The sequence below is a fragment of the Artemia franciscana genome, unplaced genomic scaffold (assembly GCF_032884065.1).
Source record: "Artemia franciscana unplaced genomic scaffold, ASM3288406v1 Scaffold_2857, whole genome shotgun sequence".
Classification (NCBI taxonomy): domain Eukaryota; kingdom Metazoa; phylum Arthropoda; class Branchiopoda; order Anostraca; family Artemiidae; genus Artemia; species Artemia franciscana.
This window is the reverse complement of record NW_027063608.1, coordinates 1-25,276: the sequence shown is the minus strand read 5'-3', so window position 1 is coordinate 25,276 and position 25,276 is coordinate 1. Positions and strand designations below refer to the sequence as shown.

The 25,276-nt window shown below is 32.9% G+C and overlaps 1 protein-coding gene across 1 annotated transcript; it reads left to right on the top strand.

The window, feature by feature from the left end:
• Nucleotides 1-4,683: 4,683 nt before the first annotated feature.
• LOC136043042 (sodium-dependent phosphate transport protein 2A-like) lies at nt 4,684-21,359 on the top strand (the record flags this gene model as incomplete). The annotated part of the gene is made up of 6 exons (XM_065727947.1): nt 4,684-4,901; nt 8,250-8,381; nt 10,444-10,635; nt 12,927-13,063; nt 17,282-17,378; nt 20,963-21,359. Coding segments are annotated over 6 exons (934 nt in total), but the record flags the coding sequence as incomplete, so codon positions are not given.
• Between the last annotated feature and the right edge of the window lie 3,917 nt (nt 21,360-25,276).

The following is a 25,276-nucleotide window of genomic DNA, read 5'->3' as shown; positions in this document are numbered from 1 at the left end:
CAATAAAAAACTAAAAAAAAAAAGGAAAAAACTAATAAATGACGACACTCAAAGAGAAAGCGACCAGGACAAAAAACTAAAAAAAAAGGCAAAAACTACAAAAAAACTAAAAACTAATAAAAAAAATAAAAAAGCTAAAAAACTAAAAAAACTAAAAAAAGGTAAAAAACTAAAAAAACTAAAAACTAAAAAAAAACTAAAAAAGGTAAAAACTAAAAGAACTAAAAAAGAAAAAAATAAATGACGACACTCAAAGAGAAAGCGACCAGGACAAAAGGAATGTTCGATTAGCAATCAACAAAGCACCGGGACACAGGGAGTATAAATGACGACCAGGACACAAGTAAAAAAAAAAATTAACAAAACTAAAAAGAAGGTAAAAACTACAAAAAAACTAAAAAGAAAAAAAAACTAAAAACTAATAAAAAAACCAAAAAATCTAAAAATCTAAATAAACTAAAAAAGAAAAAAAAAGGAAAAAAATAAAGGAGAAAAACAAAACTAAAAAACGAATGTATATACAGACCGGTACACCGGGATACAAATGCAAATGATGACCGGGACGCGGGACACAGGGAATATAAATGACGACCGGGACACAGGGACACAACTACAACGGGGACACCGGGGGAAACAGGGGGATAACCTGACAATCTATTTATATGCAAAGACAATGGGACAGCAAAGAATGTTGTATATTCGCAAGTTTTACGTAGTTAAAACCATATATATATATATATATCTATATTCACAGGTGGGACATAGGGACACAACTACAATGGCGCGTAACTATTATGGCGCGTAACGACTTACGCGCGCGGGGGGGCTTGGGGGGGGCGCGAAGCGCCCCCACCAACTAGGTGTTGGGGTGGCGCGAAGCGCCACCCCAACAGCTAGTATATATATATATATATATATATATATATATATATATATATATATATATATATATATATGTATATATATATATATATATATATATATATATATATATATATATCTATATATATAAAAATAAGTTGTCTGTGGATGGATGGATGGATGGATGTGTGGATGGATGTGTCAGGTGACGTCACCTGAAAAAACTGGATTAGGTGACGTCAAAACTGAAAAAACTAAAAAAAGGCAAAAACTACAAAAAAAACTAAAAACTAATAAAAAAAATAAAAAAGCTAAAAAACTAAAAAAACTATAAAGGTAAAAACCAATAAAAAACTAAAAAAAAAACTGAAAAAACTAAAAAAAGGCAAAAACTACAAAAAAAAACTAAAAACTAATAAAAAAAGTAAAAAAGCTAAAAAACTAAAAAAACTAAAAAAACTAAAAAAAGGTAAAAAACTAAAAAAAATAAAAAATAAAAAAAAACTAAAAAAAAGGAAAAAACTGAAAAATAAGCTAAAATAAAGGTAAAAACCAATAAAAAACTAAAAAAAAAAAGGAAAAAACTAATAAATGACGACACTCAAAGAGAAAGCGACCAGGACAAAAAACTAAAAAAAAAGGCAAAAACTACAAAAAAACTAAAAACTAATAAAAAAAAATAAAAAAGCTAAAAAACTAAAAAAACTAAAAAAAGGTAAAAAACTAAAAAAACTAAAAACTAAAAAAAAACTAAAAAAGGTAAAAACTAAAAGAACTAAAAAAGAAAAAAATAAATGACGACACTCAAAGAGAAAGCGACCAGGACAAAAGGAATGTTCGATTAGCAATCAACAAAGCACCGGGACACAGGGAGTATAAATGACGACCAGGACACAAGTAAAAAAAAAAATTAACAAAACTAAAAAGAAGGTAAAAACTACAAAAAAACTAAAAAGAAAAAAAAACTAAAAACTAATAAAAAAACTAAAAAATCTAAAAATCTAAATAAACTAAAAAAGAAAAAAAAAGGAAAAAAATAAAGGAGAAAAACAAAACTAAAAAACGAATGTATATACAGACCGGTACACCGGGATACAAATGACGACCGGGACACAGGGAATATAAATAACGACCGGGACACAGGGACACAACTACAACGGGGACACCGGGGGAAACAGGGGGATATAAATGACGACCGGGACAAAAAAACTAAAAAGAAATAAAAACTAAAAACTAATAAAAAAAACTAAAAAATCTAAAAATCTAAATAAGCTAAAAAAGAAAAAAAAAAGGAAAAAAATAAAGGAGAAAAACAAAACTAAAAAACGAATGTATATACAGACCGGGACACCGGGATACAAATGATGACCGGGACCCGGGACACAGGGAATATAAATGACGACCGGGACACAGGGACACAACTACAACGGGGACACCGGGGGAAACAGGGGGATAACCTGACAATCTATTTATATGCAAAGACAATGGGACAGCAAAGAATGTTGTATATTCGCAAGTTTTACGTAGTTAAAACCATATATATATATATATATCTATATTCACAGGTGGGACATAGGGACACAACTACAATGGCGCGTAACTATTATGGCGCGTAACGACTTACGCGCGCGGGGGGGCTTGGGGGGGGCGCGAAGCGCCCCCACCAACTAGGTGTTGGGGTGGCGCGAAGCGCCACCCCAACAGCTAGTATATATATATATATATCTATATATATAAAAATAAGTTGTCTGTCTGTGGATGGATGGATCAGGTGACGTCACCTGAAAAAACTGGATCAGGTGACGTCAAAACTGAAAAAACTAAAAAAAGGCAAAAACTACAAAAAAAACTAAAAACTAATAAAAAAAATAAAAAAGCTAAAAAACTAGAAAAACTAAAAAAAGGCAAAAACTACAAAAAAACTAAAAACTAATAAAAAAGCTAAAAAACTAAAAAAACTAAAAAAAGGCAAAAACTACAAAAAAAACTAAAAACTAATAAAAAAATAAAAAAGCTAAAAAACTAAAAAAACTAAAAAAGGTAAAAAACTAAAAAAACTAAAAACTAAAAAAAACTAAAAAAAAAGGAAAAAACTGAAAAATAAGCTAAAATAAAGGTAAAAACCAATAAAAAACTAAAAAAAAAACTGAAAAAACTAAAAAAAGGCAAAAACTAAAAAAAAAAACTAAAAACTAATAAAAAAAAGTAAAAAAGCTAAAAAAATAAAAAAACTAAAAAAACTAAAAAAGGTAAAAAACTAAAAAAAAATAAAAAATAAAAAAAAACTAAAAAAAAGGAAAAAACTGAAAAATAAGCTAAAATAAAGGTAAAAACCAATAAAAAACTAAAAAGAAAAAAAGGAAAAAACTAAAAAAAATTTTCATCTAAAAAACTAAAAAAAACTAAAAAAGGTAAAAACTAAAAGAACTAAAAAAGAAAAAAATAAATGACAAAACTCAAAGAGAAAGCGACCAGGACAAAAGGAATGTTCGATTAGCAATCAACAAAGCACCGGGACACAGGGAGTATAAATGACGACCAGGACATAAGTAAAAAAAAAAAAACTATCTATATATATAAAAATAAGTTGTCTGTGGATCTGTGGATCGTGGATCAGGTGACGTCACCTGAAAAAACTGGATCAGGTGACGTCAAAACTGAAAAAACTAAAAAAAGGCAAAAACTACAAAAAAAACTAAAAACTAATAAAAAAAATAAAAAAGCTAAAAAACTAAAAAACTAAAAAAAGGCAAAAACTACAAAAAAAAACTAAAAACTAATAAAAAAGCTAAAAAACTAAAAAAACTAAAAAAAAGGCAAAAACTACAAAAAAAACTAAAAACTAATAAAAAAAATAAAAAGGCTAAAAAACTAAAAAAACTAAAAAAAGGTAAAAAACTAAAAAAACTAAAAACTAAAAAAAACTAAAAAAAGGAAAAAACTGAAAAATAAGCTAAAATAAAGGTAAAAACCAATAAAAAACTAAAAAAAAAAACTGAAAAAACTAAAAAAACGCAAAAACTACAAAAAAACTAAAAACTAATAAAAAAAGTAAAAAAGCTAAAAAACTAAAAAAACTAAAAAAACTAAAAAAACTAAAAAAAGGTAAAAAACTAAAAAAAATAAAAAATAAAAAAAAACTAAAAAAAAAGGAAAAAACTGAAAAATAAGCTAACATAAAGGTAAAAACCAATACCGGGACACAGGGAATATAAATGACGACCGGGACACAGGGACACAACTACAACGGGGACACCGGGGGAAACAGGGGGATATAAATGACGACCGGGACAAAAAAACTAAAAAGAAAAAAAAACTAAAAACTAATAAAAAAACTGACTGGTAAAACGGTTAAAAAATACAGCATTGGACTTTACAGTCCCTATAGGGGGTGCTGTTCTCTGTTGCATGGCCCTTCAGCCAGGAAGTTCAATGTTGGAGGACTGGCTTTGGCTTGGACAGCTATGACTGGCTTTTAAAAATTTGTGAGATTTAAGAGTTGAAAGACTTTGTGTTCGACTGTATACATTTAGCAAATGCAATTCTAATCAAGTACTTGCTATAATTGATTTTCTGTTCTAACTAAACTAATGACCCTTCTAAAGAGAGAAAAAAAAGACATTTTTATTAAACCAAAATACGTCAGAATTAATAGCCACCCTGGAAAGTAAAAACTCATCTGAGGGGGTGGCAAAAATACACTAAAAATAATACAGGACTATATAAACCATGAAAGAACTAATACAAATCACTCATCCTAATCGGCACCACAAACCTTACAACAGAATAATTTAAACTTTACTATTAAAATCCTACCCTAAGAAGCCATAATAAGCTATTGAATTATTTGATTATCCCCCCCCCCCAAAAAAATAATTTTACATTTTTTTCATTTTCAGAACTTGACTGCAAAGGCAAATTTATACGTGTCACCATTAACTTACTGAAATTTCTCAGCGCTCTGGCTTGCCTTTACTTATTCGTCGTCTCTTTAGATTTGCTACAAGCTGCTTTCAAACTTCTTGGTGGAAAATCGGCAGGTAAGTTTAGACTGTAACAAACCAGTTATCAAACAGTTCGTGGTAACGAACTGTAGTAAGGCGCGACCCGGCTCAATAGTAACCGAAACTCTAAAAAATGGAATTTTGATACCAATGTATACATCAAAAGAATCGGATTTTTATGCTGATTTTCATTATATTTCATCAAGTTTAGTCTTACCCATCTAAAGTTACGAACCTGGTAAAATTTGCTTTGTTTTCAAAACAGGGAGAAACACCCCCTAAAAGTCATAGGATCTTAATGAAAATCACACCATAAGATTCAGCGTATCAGAGAATCCTACCGTAGAGCCCAGTGGTCCTATAATGTCGCAAAAGGGCTCATTCTAATGGAAATTAAAAGTTCTAGTGCCATTTTTATGTGACCAAAAAATGAAGGGCAACTAGGCCCCGTCCCACGCTCATTTTCCCCCAAAGTCACCGGATCAAAATTTTGAGGTTTTAGCCATTCTGTTCCTGATCCATTCTGTTCATGAATAACTATGTCTTTGAGGACGACTTAATCCCCCACAGTCCCCGGGGTAAGGGCTGCAAGTTACGAACTTGCCCATTGTTTACATATAGTATCGGTTATTAGGAAGTATATTGACGTTTTCAGGGGGGATTTTTCTGGTGGTGGTGGGGGGGCTACGTGAGAGGATCTTTCCATGGAGGAATTTGTCATGGGGGAAGATAATATCCACGAAGGGGGCGCTGGATTTTCCAGCATGATTAAAAAACAATGATAAATTAAATAAGAAAAACTGTTTATTTTCCAAATGAAAGTAAGAAGCAACAATAAAACTTAAAACGAACAGAAATTATTACGTACAAGAGGGGGTTCGTCCCCTCCTCAGTTCCTCGCTGTTTACGCTAAAGTATTTTTAGTAATTTCAAAAGAGCTATTTATTCTAATTAAACGACTTTTGTGATTCAGGGGTCATCCTTAAAGAATTGGAACAAAATTCGAACTTAGTGTGAAAAGCGAGTTATTGACGAGGGGGCGAATCCCATCATATACGCAATAAAAATATACGAACATAAAAGTTCGTTACGTAAGTTAATTTGTAAGTTACGTATTTTTATTACTAATAAGATCGTTTGTAAATAAAATGAAAAGTTTTAATGGCTTTTTTAAGTAACCAAAAATAATGGAATAACGGAATAATTTTTTTCCAATAACAGAAAAGAATAAGGCCCCCTCCCCGCCCCATTTTTCTCAAAACCGTCTGAGAAAAACTTAGGAAAAGACATTTAGCAAAAAAAATAAAAAAATGCGTATAATTTCGTTTTTGATTATTCATGTACGGTGAGCCAAAATCAAAAGCTGCATTACTTCAACAACATTCAGACATTAAATAAAAGAAAAGTTTTTTTTAACTGAAAGTAGTGAGCGACCTTGAAATCATTCCGTATATGAAAGGGTCCTTTCCCTCCTCAACGCCCCGCTCTTTATGCTAAAACTTGACTCTGTCACAGTTCTACTTTTTAAAACAATAAAAAAAAATTAGTATAAAGGACTGTTTTTTATTTGTAAGGCATAATATTTAGGTTTATTGTTGTTATTGTTGATCATGAGAAAGTTATAATACTACGCTTCATAAGATTTACCTTGAAATTTTTACTGTGAAAAATATTAATTTTGGTCTTTTCCAAAATTATGCCCCCTTCCCCTATGAAATTACAACGTACATGTCTGAGTAGATGCATTGCTGTCGCGATGGTATTATAGTAACATTACAGTTATGAATTTATAGGAAATAATATTTCACTTTCCAAAGGTAAAAATATAATAGTTTTTCACACTTAAGTAGATTTATTTTGAAAAATAACTTTTTTTGCATCTTCATTTGGAAAAGTTGAATCAAAGCCCCCCTCTTAATTTTTATGAATTTAATTTTTCTGGGCCCCTGTTGGCCAATTTTATCTTGGGATTTTCCATTATTTTAAGAACAAACCTTTGGCATAAAATATTTGATTTCAAAAGTGTTGCCATTTTGACAAGAGAATATCTTAGCTTTGGTTATTATATTTCCAAAATACGTGCTTGATAAAGTTTAGTACATATTTTAAAGTTTTGTTTTCCAGGAAAACAGGATGTGATGTAATGATGAAATTCAGTTTCATTGTATATCTATTATAGAACAAAATCAAAATTCCATTATCCGGTTTTATAGGTTTGCTAACATTTTGGCTTAGGTACAAATAGGTACTATACCTGTGTATTGCGTCGATTCGTTTTATTCAGCATTATGAATTTTAAAGTTTTGTAAGTATTTCCTTCAGGGTTTAAACAGCAATTATAGCGGCAGATAAAAAAAATTCCGTTAGGTCTTTGCCCTTTATCTGAGGAGGTACCCATTTCCTGTCATGGGTGTATATCACCTCGTGATCCCGAGCCAGACATTTACGATACTTTTTTTTGGTGGGGGGGGATATTTTGAAGGAGTTCAACTTAAAAAGCCAAAAAAAATAAGCAATATGTATAGAATATATAATGCAATTAGTAAACAATCTTAAAACCTGGAAATTTCAGGAGCGTGTGGGCCGTAAGCGTCGTCTCGCGGAGCATGTGTCAAAATACACGCATACTTTTTGTGCATTCATGCTTAGAAACCTACCATCATGACTATGACGTACGCAACTTTGGGCGCCATCCTATGCTTTTATCTTTTGCAAAAGTAAATCTTGAAATAGATTTGATTTTAATTTTTTTTAGATAAATCTCTGGAAGGGTTAAAAGAATCAGATATGTTGATTTCTCATGAAAAGTTTAATATATTCCTTGTCAAAATTTCTACGTTTCTCGAGATATAGTATATATTATTCGATTATTCGTTTATAATTTTGGAGACGTTTTTTCTGGCTTTTTTTTCTTTTAGTGACAAGTCAGATATTAGGTAAGTAAAAGACTTCCTAGAATATTTGTTTTTTAAATCCGAAGTCTACCCTCATATTAGAAAGTGAATTTCAGCAAGAAAAACTTTGTAATCTAGTGAATGGAAACATATGATAAATAGTATAATAGAATTTTTTTTTTTACATAGGAGAATCCAAAGGAAAAGAACTGTATTCTTTATTGATGCTACTAGATATGTCCTTGAATGAGGGTAATTCCATACTTGATTTTTTGACCCTAGGGAAAATAGCCAAAAACCCATCTCAGTAACCACACAGCAGTCAAGGGGCTCAACATTGTGTCAACCATGTGCCACTGGTAGGCAAAATGGTAAACATAATAACCTATTTTGTTGCTTTGTGAAAGGGATTGCTACATTTAAATGAATTTCAATAAAAAAAGAGATTGAATAATTTAAGCCCGGTTGTCAAAATTAATATATTTTTAAGGTTCCATTTTCTCATCCGAGTCTCTTCTTGGAAATCCAGTCGTGGGTGTCATGTTGGGAATCCTCACAACGGTTTTAGTGCAGTCGTCATCAACATCGACCTCAATTGTCGTTAGCATGGTAGCAGCTGGAAGTAAGTTTATTTTATATTTTATTAATGGTATTTTATGTCCAAGCTTCTTAAACCATATAGAAAAAATTTATGCGTATAACGTTTATAATTAGCATTTTTACGTATGTATAAGTGTAAACCTTTATGCTCTTACATTTGTGCGTTTGCGGAGTTTTTTCACAGTTGAAAAAAGTTTGGGGAGATAAGTCTGCAAACCAAGATTAGAATATTGGAAGGTACAGTGATGACAGGCGTCAGATATGGTTCAGATCTATGGGCGCTCCGAAAAGTGGATGAAGATTGGCTATATGTTTTCCAGAGAAATTCCCAACGGATTGTTCTGGATACGTGACTGATTGACCGTATTTCAGACTGTAGACAGTACGAAAAGTTTGGTTCAATCTCACTTTCTCTAGAGCTAAACGGAAAGCAGGTCGTCCGTGGTTGGGGTGGGAGGATGTCGTAAAGAAAGACTTAAGGGAGATGGGAACCTCCTGGGAGGATGTAAAGAGAGTAACTTTGAATAGATAGGGAGGGAGGAGGAGCTTGCGTAGCTGTGTAGGCCTCAGGTGGCTTGGAGCAGCGCTGAGTTGTTAATAATAGTAGTACGCAAACTTTAAAACCTGTCCTTCGTTAGTTTTGTAAATTTGCCCAATTAAACTACACCAAAAATTAAGAATATAATGAATATAGGCGTTTTTGTTAATCGAATGCTAATATCTCAATAGGAGAGGTTGATATCAAAATAGACAGAAAAGGCTTCTCCCCCCCCCACCCGCTAAATATTGATTGCAAGATCGATAAGATATTGCTGATTCTCAATTGAACATGATACATCCTCCATCAGAAAAACCATAAATATTATAAGTGCCCCTAGTCCTTTTGCTCTACATTCATAATGACGTTGTGCAGATGTCTTGTGGATTACCATGCTCTATCTCTTCAATTAGGGACAGATACAAGATTCAGAATTCTGTTGGAAAGGAAAAAATGAAACAGTTGTTTCATATTCTTTTTTAAAACTTAATGGTAAAGGTCAATGAACATGAAAAAGGGTCGAAGAAGGCAACTGTCAGAAATGTCCTATATGGTACCTAAGGTAACTTCGAAGACCACACTGCCTTTCCATGCGAAAGTAAAACAGTTCAAAATAGGGATGATACCTTTTTATTGACAGTGAATAGATATAAAATTATTTAACTGGATATTTCGAACACATATATAGTGTTCATCATCAGCAGTAAAACTGGTGATTTGAACACTGTATATGTGTTCGAAATATCCAGTTAAATAATTTTATATCTATTCACTGTCAATAAAAAGGTATCATCCCTATTTTGAACTGTTTTACTATGGTACCTAAGAAAGTCCAGATTTGTCAACAAGTTTGTGAACTTGGTTGACCAAACACAGTTAAATGTACTTTGCTAATTGATTTGCAATCTGTATAGATACGTCATAGATCAGAATTTCTATTTTTGATATCCTTTATCATATGGATGTTAAAATATTTGTATTCTGCTTCCCTGCTGTCTTAACCAATATTAACGTAAAATAAGTTAACCGTCTCATTTTTTCTTACTGTTCAGTATTTAGTCTTCAGTATTTCTTGCCTTCATGTCCAGTTTTCACGTCTAATTCTTTAAGCTTTCAGTATTCAATTTTCATTCTTCCCCAGTTTTTACATTCAATTAGTAAAAATTCTTTACTTTTTTCCAGCATTCATTAGACAAATTTTATCATATCCCGCTGTCTTTTCCAGTTTTCGCGTTAAATAATCCAACTTCCATATGTCTTTTAAGTGTTCAGTTTTTCAATTTTCACTGTACCTGTTCTCTTCCGCGGATTTCTTCTTCCATCAATCAAACCTCTCTGCTTCTTTTCACTGTTACATTTTTTAATTTTCATTGTACCTGTTGTCTCCCCCAGATTTCTTGTTATATTAATTCAACCTCCAGTATTCCTGTTATCTTTATTCAACCTCTCTGCTTCTTTTCAGTATTCAGTTTTCAATTTACAGTGTATTCTGCCGTCTTTTCCAGTTTTCTCATTAGATAATTAAACCCCACCTACTTCTTTCTAGTACTGACTGTTCAAGTGGCTATACCAATTATAATGGGATCAAATATTGGAACTTCAGTCACAAACACTATAGTATCCTTCACCCAGATCAGTAATAAGAATGAATTCAGACGAGCTTTTGCTGGCGCTACTGTACATGATATGTTCAATTGGTTGACAGTCATCGTCTTATTCACCGTGGAAATGACAACTCGTAAGTTTAAGTTTGTATTTACAGGTCTTTATGCCGGGAATGGTAATTCCACAGGTGTTATATTTGAGAAACAGAGAGTTTACCTGTGCAAAAGTATTGTGACCAAAAAGTTCTTATTTTCTTTTTACTCGCCTAAAATTTCATAACGTAAACCAATCAGATCTTAGAACCTGATGAACACACTTGCATCACAACTACTTGAGTTTCAAAACAATTATTACTTACAGTTAAGGAATAATACTTTGGCTTACCAAGTACGTCACGAAAATAAACGAATAGAATAAAGAACACACTTTAACACAAAAAACATATGACAATAATCTTTCTTTCTCTCTTTCATGGGATCATGATCCACAACATAAGTTTTGCAGGAGACTGGAAAAACTAGAAAAGATGCGCCTGGTTCTTAGGTGTTATTAAAACACATGTTCATAGAAATTAAATGGACTGTACTCACTTCCCTCAAATTGGTTCAAACGGCAAAATTGGTCCAAAAGCTCCACACAAAAATTTGACAAAATGTTGCCTAAGGGAGCCACATTCCCTTAAAATGCCTGGTTCACGGTACCTATATTTATCATGGACCACTGCTTTGTTCTAAACTAATAAATAAATATGTACCTAATTGGAAAAATGTGCCAAACTGGAAGTCCATACTATAATTCATTTAGAAAGTTTAAGCCAAACTGCATTCAATGTTGCCAATTTCGAGTGAATCACCGGTTGTGTGGTAAATATTTTTCATCCTTAGATTTTTATTTCCTATAAGAACATCTAGTAATGTTTCATCGTTTTTCTGCCATTATCTAGTTGGACTAGGAAATTTATGTTAGAAAGTAATGAAATTCCTTTACATACCAGATAAATTAAAAGGAAGTAGACAGAGTAGTAACCGAGAGTTCACATGACTGCAATTTTTCTTTTTTTTGTGATTATCATTGAATGACTTCAATAAAAAAATCGTAGCATTCTGTGAGCCAACAATTTAGACTTAATTCTAAATATGCCTTTTGACAGTTTTAGACCATAGTGAGAAATTTGTTATCAAGCTTATTTAAAATAATGTTTAAAATACTTTTTAATTAAAGGTTGTTTTTATTATGCACGAGATAGGCCTTGCTGATATGGAAGGTTCGCCTATTTTATGTCTTACCTCACATCTTTACACTTTTCAGATGGTTTCTTCCAAGCTTTCATGATTTTATATCCTTTCTTGTTCTATTTTCAGCCTTTGAATAAATTATTGGCTATTTTGTAGCACCATCAATTAACTTCTCAATGCTCTTTTCAATTTTGTTTTCCATTAAGTGTTTCTTTTTCTTGAATTTTGATTTATCATTAATACTAAAATAAACCGTCTTAAGTGTATTTTTTGAATATCATCGAAACCAACTACAAAATTTAGTAAGGAATTGATAATCGTCAAAAATCAAATTATCGATCCCACTCACGTAAAATGAGGGCTAAATCGTTTTGGATTACTCTGTATTCCGAACCCGGGCCACACAAACCCTTCAATAAAAGTGTCAGAGGGGAACAGAGCAAAGAATGACGCATACTTTAAAGTAGAAGGGGGTTTCTGCGTGGTCTGGTCCGTTTTTCTCTCTTTCTTTTTTCGGCATCCCTATCTGTTACTGTCCCAATATTCTACCCACCTTTCTCAGGCCACTGAAAACCCTCCTGATTCGGGCCTAAGTCGGCTCTTTTGACGTACAAAATTCCGAATTCATTATCACTCTTTTGCCCTGCTGCATTTTGCCCTGCTGCAAAGAGTTTCGCGGATAGACTGAAAAGTCTGCCGTGTTTCGCGTTCGGAATAGTTCGATAAAACCATTCAAATAAATGAACTGACATTATTATGTTTTGTTTTTGGCATTCATTCCGTTCATTGTTTTTGGATAACCTTTTAGTATTTATGTGAAAACAACCTTTAAGTATTAAACATTTTTTATCTAGGGGCGTAATTTGCTAAATGGCAGGGGGGACTTCCCTTCCTAGGCCTAGGTTTGCATCTCCCCCCTGAACTGAGTTTCGCCCCGCCCCAGCTAAAATTTAGTTTCTTCGAAAATCATGTCAAAACTAAGGCAAGCCTGCATAATTCAAGCATCCACAGCAACGTGTCAGTTTTCTTTAGTATATAATTACTTTAATGGTACTATACGGCTCATTTTTATATTTTAACTTTCATTTTCACTTTATTTGGGAAAATTGGCTCCAACTCCCCCTGGGTTTTGACGAAATTACGCCATTGTTCTTATCCAGTGTAGTAATAGCTATTGTTATATTTATAGGCGGAATTTTTGGCATTGGATACTTAGAATTTGTCAGTGGAGAAATTACATCTGGATTAAGTGAAAGTTCTGGAGCTGGCGGTGAGATTGAGATCCTTAAAGTGATAACAGGCCCTGCTGTTGATCTTATAGTACAGGTAAAACTATTATATGGTATTCAAAATATAGGGAGGAAATATGCAAGTGTACCATGAGATTTATTGCTTAAATAGATACCAACTAAAATAGAAAAAAATACTGATACAATTGATCAGGTAAGCAACCAACACTTGTATAATATTGTATAACAACATTTTGGTTGTTGGTTGTTATATTGTTGGTTCGACGAATCTGGAAATGTTGGTTGTTATACAACCAACATTGTATAACAGTTGCTGCTAGCACTGTTATATTGATTACTAAATAAAAAAATTAACATTTTCTTTATTTTTTTTTTACAAAATACTATTGTTTCTTTCAAAATCTCATTGTAGAGGTAAATAGTATTAACTTACAATTCTGAGGTCATGGGTGAAAAATATTAAGACGGTTGATCAAAATTATTTTCTATTAATGCATAGTGAGCTCAAGTTACCATAGATTTGTAACCTAAATAGACGCTGGATAATGCAAAAAAAAAGTTGTGAAGCTCGTGATTAGTAGCACGTGAAGCATTGTAGCACGTGAAGCATAGTAGCATTGTGAAGCACGTGATGGCTGGTACACAGCCATCACGCAGAGGATTTCCTCTGCATTTTGTAAGAGTCGCTGTCTTCCTGGAAAAAGTTCTTTTAGAAAAAAAGTAATCTCTCTGGAAATTGTTCTACACAAATTTATGTAAAAGTCTCCTTTTCTCGAAATTCTGTTGTAAATTCTAAAATACTAATGTACTGGTAAATAATTTAAAATGGCGCATCTAAAATAACGTATGAAAATGTATAGATGGGCCATAAGGTTTATTCAGTTTAGGCTTCGTTATCCACAAACAGAAAAGCATTTTTTTACTTTTTACAAGTGTGTAGCATAAGATACTAGCCAGATACCAAATAATATAAAAAAGGCTTAGAAATTTTTGAGAAGATATATAGACGTTACGTACAGTATTACCTTTTCATTTTGTAAAATTCAAGATCTTACCAGGAAAAAGTAATTAAAGTGGAGAAAATTACAATCTTCAGAAATTTTTCGTACGTATGGTGCTAGAATGCCGACAAATAAAGATAAAGAAATGAAAACTTTCCGTAAAAGTCTGCTTTTTCCAAAATTCTATTTAATTTCTCAAAATCTTATTGCATATGTTAAAAATATCAACTTGAACTTCTGAAATGCTGGGTAAAAAATACGGATTAGCTCTAGATTTATTACCAAAATAGATTACATAGCATAGAAAACTTTGTGAAATATTTATAACCCACTGCAAAAAAACAATATGAGGATAGTGGAGTAAAAAGAGAGAACAGAAATAAACATCAGAAAGGAAAACAACAAATAAGTACAACAAGATCAACAAGGAAAAAAAGTCAACAGAACAAACGGATGAGCCCGTGATACAGGGTAAGCCGCCAATATGCTTGAGCCGATAACTTATCATGAAGCTTCTCTAGTTTTGCAGTCATATCGGGAGCTTTATATTTTCGGATTATTCTCCGATTTCGATACAATAGAGGTAGATAAAACAAGTATTTACAGTATTTATGGTAACATCTACGTAGTTTAAATAAGTCACTTTTTTCAGTAGAATGAAGGTCTCGGAAAAATAAAGTACAGAATGATCACAAAAAACTGAATACAGAATAACCAGAGTCTTTCGATTGTACTTAGACCGGTTTGACACAATCTTAAAGTATCCAAATCTAACTTTTTTACAAGCTTCATATATTGTAGACTTGCGGAAGGACAAAATTTTTTAAAATTTTTAAACCAAGCCACTGAACACATTATCCTTGAGTGGGAAAACTGCTTCAAGGCAAAAAAAGATAATGCGTTCCTGGGGGAAAATCTTCATTTTAGAAAAAATCTTGTACAAATAGTACAAACATCATATCTCTGGCAACCCTGATCCTGTATCTAATACGAATGGTGGAATCAATCAGTTTAGGTAATTTGGACAAAATAAAACTGCTTGCTCTTGTGTCAAAACACCTGAAAGGAAACCATAGGAAATATTTGGGGATGGCATGGAAAAAAGTGCAAAAGACCAAAAGATATGCTTTCGGTAGTCTATTATAAATTAATACATCTGAGGAGTTCCCAAAATTTCAATTTACATAATAAATGTACAGTGACCTTTGAAATTAAGTAGAAAATAACAATGTTATTAACAAAAAAGTTTGAAAACTTTAATGAGAAGAGATTGCTTATATACAAAAAAAAACTTTTGCAAAAGGGAGCAGTCCTACGAAAAGAAAAATAATCCATTCAGTTTTTTATTTTGTTTAACAGATATATTTAATTTGAACTCATATACTTGATCTGCGAGAGAAGGGTAAAATATGGAATAATAGCTAAAACAGCAGATCATTTCTATACGGCTTTTCTTTATGGGTTGAATCTAGGCTATCCTATGACAGGTATGAAAAACTTCAGCAAAGATTTAAAGTGAAGAAGTTGCTTTCACTTTGTCATAGAACCATGAAACAATAACCTATCATGCTGAGAGATTTCTCAGCAAGACACCAGATTACTGATGAATTTATATGAGTAAAGAAGTATAAGCTCACAAGCTATAATTATGCAATCGAAAATAGAAATCTTAGTTAAAATTTGCACAATGGGATAAGCCTAGGTGGCCACTGAGTGGTCTAATAATGGCAATAAATCAATAAATTTACGCCTAAAAGATGTCGACCCAAACAGGGTAGAATCGACTTGAGTTGAGAGGCTAACGATGCATTCCTCATTGTCAACAGTCAAATATGTCTTAGGTATGTACAACATAAATGGAAATGAAAAAGACCATTGTAGAACGTGTACCTTCGAAATTGTTCATTGTTCCAATATAGGCTATGTATTATCGTATTGTATCAGATTAACGACGCTTCTTGACTACTAAGGTCCCTGCGTCGGCCCTGCTGTGCATTACTGCATCATGATTCGATCTCTGGGTCCCGTATTACCAAGCTAAGGTCAAACCCACTGCGCCACCACAGGACATAGGCTATATATAATTGGCTAAGTCATTAGTTTGAATTTGGATGCAGCTACCTGGCAAAGGGGGGAACATTTTTCTTAGAAAACTTACTGCCCCTATAGAAACACGCCACACGATAATGTAAAGCTGTTTTATAAAAGAAAATTATGTATGTCCTCAACCTAATCTGCCCTAATGTTTTGATACTTTTTAAAAATTGAAACATAAGTAGATTAGGTTGCATAGGTGGTTACCACACACCTTTTTATGACATTTTTATATGACATGGCTTCTATATTCGTCATTTATTGCAGCTTGATTTTTCTTAATATGGGTATGCTCATAAAACAAATCGACGAAGGTGCTCAGTGACGAAAGTCTGTAAAGGACTAAACGTCTTAGCAACTATAACAAAAACAATTGAAAGTAAATAAAAAATATGAGGAATAGAGAGAAAATCGGCCATATTTCCAGGAAGAACGATGCACGAAATTTTCGGGGAAGGGGGGGATTTTCTTTCGATTTAAATTATTTTTCAACGTCCAAGGGAACGGCATCTTCATTTTTTTATTAGATGGAAAATACCCGGGAAAATATTTTCTAAATCTAGGAGGGAGAGCAATGGCCCCCTTAAATATTTAGGCAATGCGAAAAAAGAAATAAAGACAAAACATAATAGGGAGAGGGAAGGAAGGGAAATGAAGAAAACAGTTCTCTGTGCCCTGTCTGAGCCTTCGTCAGATTAAGAATAGATATATATATATATATATATTTTATTATTTTATGACCTTTCTTACATTTTCTTATTTTTTGCAAGCGTTAAATTATTATACGTTAATCTTTGAAAATTATTAGTCTTTTATTTCAGCATTAACACTTCTACATGCAAAGTATGTTCTTTGAACTGATTTTTCGTATCTTATATTTTTATGTCCTAGCTTTATCTTGTTTTATTTTTCTTTTTTTTTTTTTTTTGTTAGGAAGAGAGCCAATTGTTCCTCAAAATTCGTGCTGTCTTTTATGAGAAATGCTAGGCATGTTCAAAAAACGCCAAGTTTTCAAATTGAGGCTCATTTTAGTTCGTTCTTCCTCCAAGGGATGGGATTTGCTGCTTTCAACTGAAGATGCACATTTATTGCTGATAATATCCTTTTCATTCTTTGTTTAACATTACAGGGTAATTACATGTGCAGGTGACAAATTATATTCATTTTGGTTATATTTTCAATTATTCTTTTTTATATAGCTAAACAAAACGGTTCTTGATAAATGGGCTCTTGGCGAGTGGCAAGATGTAAATAGCCTGTTGAAGACATGCGGTCCAAAGAACAACACCTATAAGTGTAAGTGTTTTACTAATCCTTCACAATATTTATTAATTTTTTTACGTTTGTTGTTTGTTCTTTCAAATGCCTCAAAATATAGATTCAAAATTCAATAATATGCAGCAAGATATCTGATGTCAAGATCAGGATCACTGATAAGCTGAAGAAGGAACAGGGGAATTTGTGGTTAGAAGCCTTCTACTTAAAACTAATGAGAAATGAAAAATACAAAAATTAATGTTAATGACAGCCAATGACAAATCAAAACAATATCAACCAGAATCAATGACAAGTCAAAGTAATGACAAAAGTCGAAATCAAATGACAAAACTAATGCATTATGGCTCTGCTCCGACAATCCATAATTGAAAATAAAAATTGTTTTAGATGAAAGTACAGGCTCATGTTAGAACTTGAAGCAAAGATAAACTACGCTAGGTTTAAACGAAACTCTCATTGCCTCAGTTCCTGCCAGGAGCGAATTTGGGCGCTTTTTTGGTGGATATGCATTGAATTTTTCAAATCGGCGCATTTTCTTACGGCAAAATCGTTCATTCGGCTCATTTTCACTAGATAATGGCATTTTCGGCGCATCTCAACTTTTATGGCGGTGCAATTTCAAGCCAGACATGTGGCAACACTGGTTCCTGCCCGGTACCGTAAAATTTAATTTACGCTTTCGTCAAAACAATCAAGAACAAGTGTGCACTTTTTAAGACACTGCTTCAAGAAAGAATAAGATCAAATAGAAATGTTTGGTGATACACATAGGGTCTAGTAAGGCTGAATATTGTCTGAATAGAAAAATAAGTCTGCAAACAAAGATTAGAATGTTAGAAAGTAACAGTGATGACAGTTGTCAAATATGGTTTTGAAGCATGGGCGCTCCAAAAAAACGGAGGAAGATTTTCTAGATGTTTTAGAGAGAAACTGCCTAAGATTTGCTAGATGTTTTAGAGAGAAACTGCCTAAGATTTGCTAGATGTTTTAGAGAGAAACTGCCTAAGATTTGCTAGATGTTTTAGAGAAAAATTGCCTACGGATTGTTTTGGGTACCCGACCGACTGACTGTATTTCAAACAGTATGCTTTGCGAAAGCTGTGGTTTAATCCTACTTTCTAGGGCTATAATAAGGGAAAGGTTTGAGATGGCAAGGGTACGCTCGGCGGATGAAGAATGACAGATTGCCAAAGATTGTTCTTTTCGGCCAAGCGTCTAGGGCTAAACGGAAAGCAGGACTTCCGCGGTGGGGGTGAGAGGATGTCGTAAGGAAAAAATAGGGAAATGGGAACTTCCTGGGAGAGTGCAAAGAGGGAGAATTTGAATAAATTGGGATGAGAGAGGAGCGTGCGTAGCTGTGTTGGCCCCAGGTGACTTCGTGCTGCGGTGAGTTGTTAGTAGTAGCATTAGAAGAAAATTGTTCGACATTTAGTTCAAAGTATTGAAAAAATAGGGTAAATAAAACACTTGTAAAACATTGTAAACACTCATATAAAATACATATGTTTAGTGTTCTGATTAGTACTCAGTAGATCAGAATTGAATTTTTAGCTAAGGAGTATGGAGGATACAGCCCACTTGTTGTTAGTATAATCTATTTCATCTCCATTTAGGTCCTAAGCTAGTTGATTCCATCAGAAAAACTCGTTTTTAAAATAAATCTAAATTATGTCTGTTTTTATTTTGATAATAAGCCGGTTCAAAAGGTCAAAGTATTGTGCCTAAGTATGATGCACACCAGAGTTTGGAAGAGTACCCTCATCCATAAATCTCCATAGATCTCCAAATATCCATAAGTTGATCACTAAAGGTTAGGTTTCTAAATGTCTGTCTCACAATTTTACTTTACTTGGGATTAAAGCTGAGAACATAGGTCATTAAGGTGCGGTGTCTATTCCTACTAAAAATTAAACTTGAAAATAAAAATATTTCGCTTCAATGAGGACTCTACTCATTTTCTACACCCATTGGTTTGACTTCAGGAATTCTTCTATTCCTGAAGAATTTTTTGGGAGGGGGATTCCCCTTACCCAATTGTCCTTTCTCAGAATTAAAGCTTCCTTGCCTTTTAGAAATATATACAGAACTCCCCTTAGAATATGATGTGCAGCTATTAGAAACTTTACACAAGCATCAAATGAAGCAAAATAATCATGTGCAGTTCTGAAATTAGACCTTTCATTTCCTACAGACTGTATCCAAGCTTGGGTGCGCCATACATCATCAATGGGCTGGATAACCTTATAAACATAGATGCTGGACATAACTATTGAAATGATTGTCTATTTTGGGATTTTTAGTATGACAGCATTGTGGTCCTATTCAGACCAAAATTGTTGTCTTACACCACCTTGTATTTAGCTCAATCCTTTCACCGAAATCCAGTTTCAGTGACGCTAGTAGCCTTTATTGCCTTTTTAAAGTATTTCAAACGCCAATGGTTCAAGGACCCAATCAAGGACCCAACTGACTCACCAGTGGGGTTAAAGACAGTAGTGGTTGCCATAAACGAAGGGGGTGAGTAAATTTTGAAGATCAGTATGACGTAATTCTCATAATCAATTCTCAGAAGTTATTTGGCCAAAGCTATTTTTAGGCGAAATTTGTTTCTGTTTTTTTTTTTCTTGAGGCTTTTATTTTCTGTGTTATTAGCTATTTGTGTTATTAGCTTTCTGTGTATAGCTATTGGAATGATTGTCCATTTTGGGATTTTAGTATGATAGCATTTTGGTCTTATTCAGACCAAAATTGTTTCCTTACACCAGCTTGTATTTAGCCCGATCTTTGCCAGAAGAGATATGCTATTATGGTGGGTATAGTCCCTAAGGTATTCAGAGTGTCTTTTTTTTAACCAATCATTTTTTTTGGAATAAGTTCTTTTAGAAAGTGTAAACTACCCTGTCTGAATTCATGTTGCACAGTTTCATGATAAAGGCCGTAAATAAAGACCGTATAAATTTGTGTCGTTCCTCCAATCGCATATATGCTGTGAAGTGGCTTTTATTCCATAATTAAAACCATTATTGACGTAAGTAACGGTTTTTACTGTTATTCATTTCTATTTTCCCTTTTTTTTATTCATTTTTCAGAAAATATCATATTTCAGGCATCTTACAGATTTTGTTCTCTTGTAAAACTGATGAAGTGTCTTTTAAACTTAGAAAATAACCTTAGAATTGCCAACAACCCCAGTCCCTGACAAATTCTTGCGTGTCCGGTCGCAAATTACATTTTCTGCTCAGCGGAAAAGAAGAAGAAAAAAAAGGCCTGAAATAAAAAGGTTTCAATTTTGGGCTCAGGCCTAAGGAATTACAAGTAACCGAAACTAAGTGCTGTATCTTTGTCATTCGACTTACCTTTAATTAAACGATTAAGGAGCTTTGCTGAACTTCGTAAAATTCAATAATCAACCTAAAGAGTACGTGAAAGCGATTGAAGACATGAAGTTGAAAGTTCGTCACTGAAAAAAAAGAAACAGTTAATCCCTAAAACTGAAATCAAAATATTGGCTATGTTTTTATATATATTACTTTCTCATGCTAATGTGTGATTCTTATAATTGTTATCGGTTTTACAGATTTTAATTCTAAGTTTTATTTAAGGCACAATTTCGGATTACCTATTTGCTGATACTGGGATGAGTGATGCAGCAGTTGGCAGTATCCTACTTGTCATTTCTTTGGTTATTCTTTGCATATGCTTGGTTGTGCTCGTTAAGATTCTGAATTCCATTCTTAAAGGTATGTACCTTAATTTCTAATATTTTACGAATACGACTGAATGGCCATTTTGAGCCATGTGGAACTTCATGAATCCTTAATACGTAGCCCATTGAAATATATTGCTTTTCTTGGAAAGTGAAATAAGTCAGCTAAACGTTTTTAGTATTGTAAGCAGTTTTGTTCTAGGCATATTGACTGAAATACTTAAAACATTAAATAAACAAAAACTGTTAATTTGTATGTCGAAAGTATAATAGTTCAAAATAGGTATGAAACCTTTTAATCGATAGTAAACAGGTATAAAAATTTTTAACTGGATATTCTGAACACATTATCACAGTATTATGTTTAACCCCACTATTATATTATCACAGTATCATTATCACAGTATTATCACAGTATTATCTTTAACCCCACTATTATATTATCACAGTATCATTACCACAGTATTATCACAGTATTATCTTTAACCCCACTATTATATTATCACAGTATCATTATCACAGTATTATCACAGTATTATCTTTAACCCCACTATTATATTATCACAGTATCATTATCACAGTATTATCACAGTATTATCTTTAACCCCACTATTATATTATCACAGTATCATTATCACAGTATTATCACAGTATTATCTTTAACCCCACTATTATATTATCACAGTATCATTATCACAGTATTATCACAGTATTATCTTTAACCCCACTATTATATTATCACAGTATCATTATCACAGTATTATCACAGTATTATCTTTAACCCCACTATTATATTATCACAGTATCATTATCACAGTATTATCACAGTATTATCACAGTATTATCACAGTATTATCTTTAACCCCACTATTATATTATCACAGTATCATTATCACAGTATCATTATCACAGTATTATCACAGTATTATCACAGTATTATCACAGTATTATCTTTAACCCCACTATTATATTATCACAGTATCATTATCACAGTATCATTATCACAGTATTATCACAGTATTATCACAGTATTATCACAGTATTATCTTTAACCCCACTATTATATTATCACAGTATCATTATCACAGTATCATTATCACAGTATTATCACAGTATTATCACAGTATTATCACAGTATTATCACAGTATTATCTTTAACCCCACTATTATATTATCACAGTATCATTATCACAGTATTATCACAGTATTATCACAGTATTATCACAGTATTATCACAGTATTATCTTTAACCCCACTATTATATTATCACAGTATCATTATCTCAGTATCATTATCACAGTATCATTATCACAGTATTATCGCAGTATTATCACAGTATTATCACAGTATTATCTTTAACCCCACTATTATATTATCACAGTATCATTATCACAGTATCATTATCACAGTATTATCACAGTATTATCACAGTATTATCACAGTATTATCACAGTATTATCACAGTATTATCACAGTATTATCACAGTATTATGAACACAGTATTAACCTTTTCAGAGTTTTACTGTGGATGATGAACACTGTACATGTGTTCGAAATATCCAGTTAAAAATTTTATACTTGTTTACTGTCGATTAAAAGGTTTCATCCCTATTTTGAACTATTATACTTTCGTCATGGAAAGGCAGTGTGATCTTCAAAGTTATCTAATTTGTATGTGATTTTCATACTGGGTTATATGCCTTGGCACAACCTAGGATTATAATGGGCAAATGCCGTTGAATTTCTCAAAACTTTCATTGTTGAAAACATATGCTTTGTCTATGAGCTTTACTTTTATTGAAACTATGAATAGGATATTTTCACTAAAAGTTTAATACCTTAGCTATTTTTGATTTTCAAAAATTAAAGATAGACATAAAGGAAAGGTAAAGAATATGGCACTAGACTTTACAGTCTCTATTGGTGGTGCTGATCTCCGTTTCATGGCCCTTCAGTCAGATAGTGCAATGGGGGGAATAGCCATCCTATTCTTTCACGTACCCTCCCTGTTTAACTTCCTCAGATTTCTCAAGGTACCCATTCAGAGCTGGGACAACACTGGCTGAGGTTACAGTCATGTCACTGACACCTGTTACAGACCAAATAACCAGTGACACCAGCACTCGAACCCCTGCCCTCACGGATAAGAATTTCAAGTCTAACCTGCTTAACACTCGGCTAGGAAGGCTATATGTTAAGATATATATAGCCAACATAAAAACGGCCTATTTTAATGTGATAAGACCCAAAATACTTCCATGACCCCTTAGAATTAAAACTAAAATCTTCCGCAGTAACCTTTATTATGTGATAATTCTCTTGTTACTATCGTCTCTTCTTTAACCCTTTTTATAAGACTATTCTCTTGTGTTTGTTATCCCTTCTCTAATATTTTTCATACGATAATCCCCTATTTCATTATCTTTTATTTTGTCTTTTTTTATACAGTTACTGTCTTGTTTTCATTATCATTTCTTTCGATTGTTTTTATATGCCTATACTCTTGTCGTCACTGTGTCGTCTTTCACCTTTTTATGGTTATCCGCTTATTGTCGTTTTATTACAAGATCATTAATAAAGATGATATGCAAGAATCGGTAACAGGCTAAGGATGTGTTACACTTACTTGACTAAGCATATCTGCCTCGTAGCTTTGCTGTCAGCGTTTGAAGTGTGCACCTGTGACCACCCTCCTCCTCAAAAATATTTCTGTGCCCTGATGATTCATATTCTAGAATGAAAAAAAAATTATCTTGGTTTATTGTCCTTGGACTTTTAGATTTCACACAGGTTATTAACATGTATCATTTAAGACAAGCCATTGTTAGGAAATATTCCAACAATATTTGAGCACCAATTTAAACTTTGATCGTTGATCTAAAATTACTATACAAACATTTGTTTATCTGATGTGACTCTTGTTATTTTATTTACAGAGTTAATGCTTAACTGAGGATTCAAATTGTAAATTAGTATACTGATTTACATTTGACATTTGAGTCAGTACTTTAGATCTGTTGCCTGAATAGATGTCAGACAATAAAGATATTGCATTGCAATACACGAGAAGTTAAACAGCTAAATGACATCTAATAAAAAATAAAATGGTGGTAAAATTGGTTTATAACCGGTGTTTCCTGGTTCAGACACCCCAGGAGAACACATGCATTTTCAGAGACCACACTGCTTTTCCATGACGTACAAATAACTGTTCAAATAGGGATAAATCCTTGTATTAGACAGTGAAAAAAATGACAAAACTATAAATATTTCGATCACAAATACAGTGACCGTTATCATCAGCGTGGTTATCAGCATATCTACTGATGACGGTCATTGTATATGTGATTGAAATATTAAAGAGTTTTTTTTCCTATTGTTTTTCACTTTCTAACAAAGGATTTATTCCGATTTGAACTGTTGTTTACACGTTGGGAGAACATTGGCTGGTAATATGAAAGAAAAAACCCAATGGAGCTAACCAAATTACAGGATTTCTGTATTTCATTACTAATTAACCGGGTAAAATAACAGCTGAGACATCTCTACATATCTCCTTTTTGGTTTGTCACAGCTTTGAAATGCGCCATTAAAGTAAAGCAATTTCACCTGTAGGATAAGACAGGGAACTCCAGCCTCCCCCATAGAAGACTGAATATATAAAACACTACAATATTAAGAACAAATGTGACACAGCTCGGGCCAAGCGAGACTATTTTAATATGTTTAGCGTTCAACAACCCTTCCCATCCAAAATTTTGCAAGCATAGTTTGGAAACATTGTGCTATAATTTTTTCAGTTGTGATACTCCGAACAGAAGTCGCTTCTCAAATTTTAATGTTTTTGTAATTTTGAATAATTAAGAACGAAACCATACCCAGGATTTTTTTTTTCGAGGGTGGTTTTACAAAAGAATTTTTTTCGGGGGAGGAGTTAAAAACTTTTAAAAATGCATCAGAAATTTGTTTATATTAATTTTTGATACACTTTTACGGGGGGGGGGGGGTTGGTCAAACCCCTCAACCCCGCCACACTGGATACAACCTTGATTAAGAAGAAGGTTACTGATACAATTAGCTATGGGATACTTATTACAGGTACAGGTCACAATAGCGATAACCTGTCGCAGGGGAATCTGGTTACATAGACGAATAATCGTTAATGTCCGTCGGAGGAAGTGGAGGAGGGAGGGAAGTAATGTAGATGGGT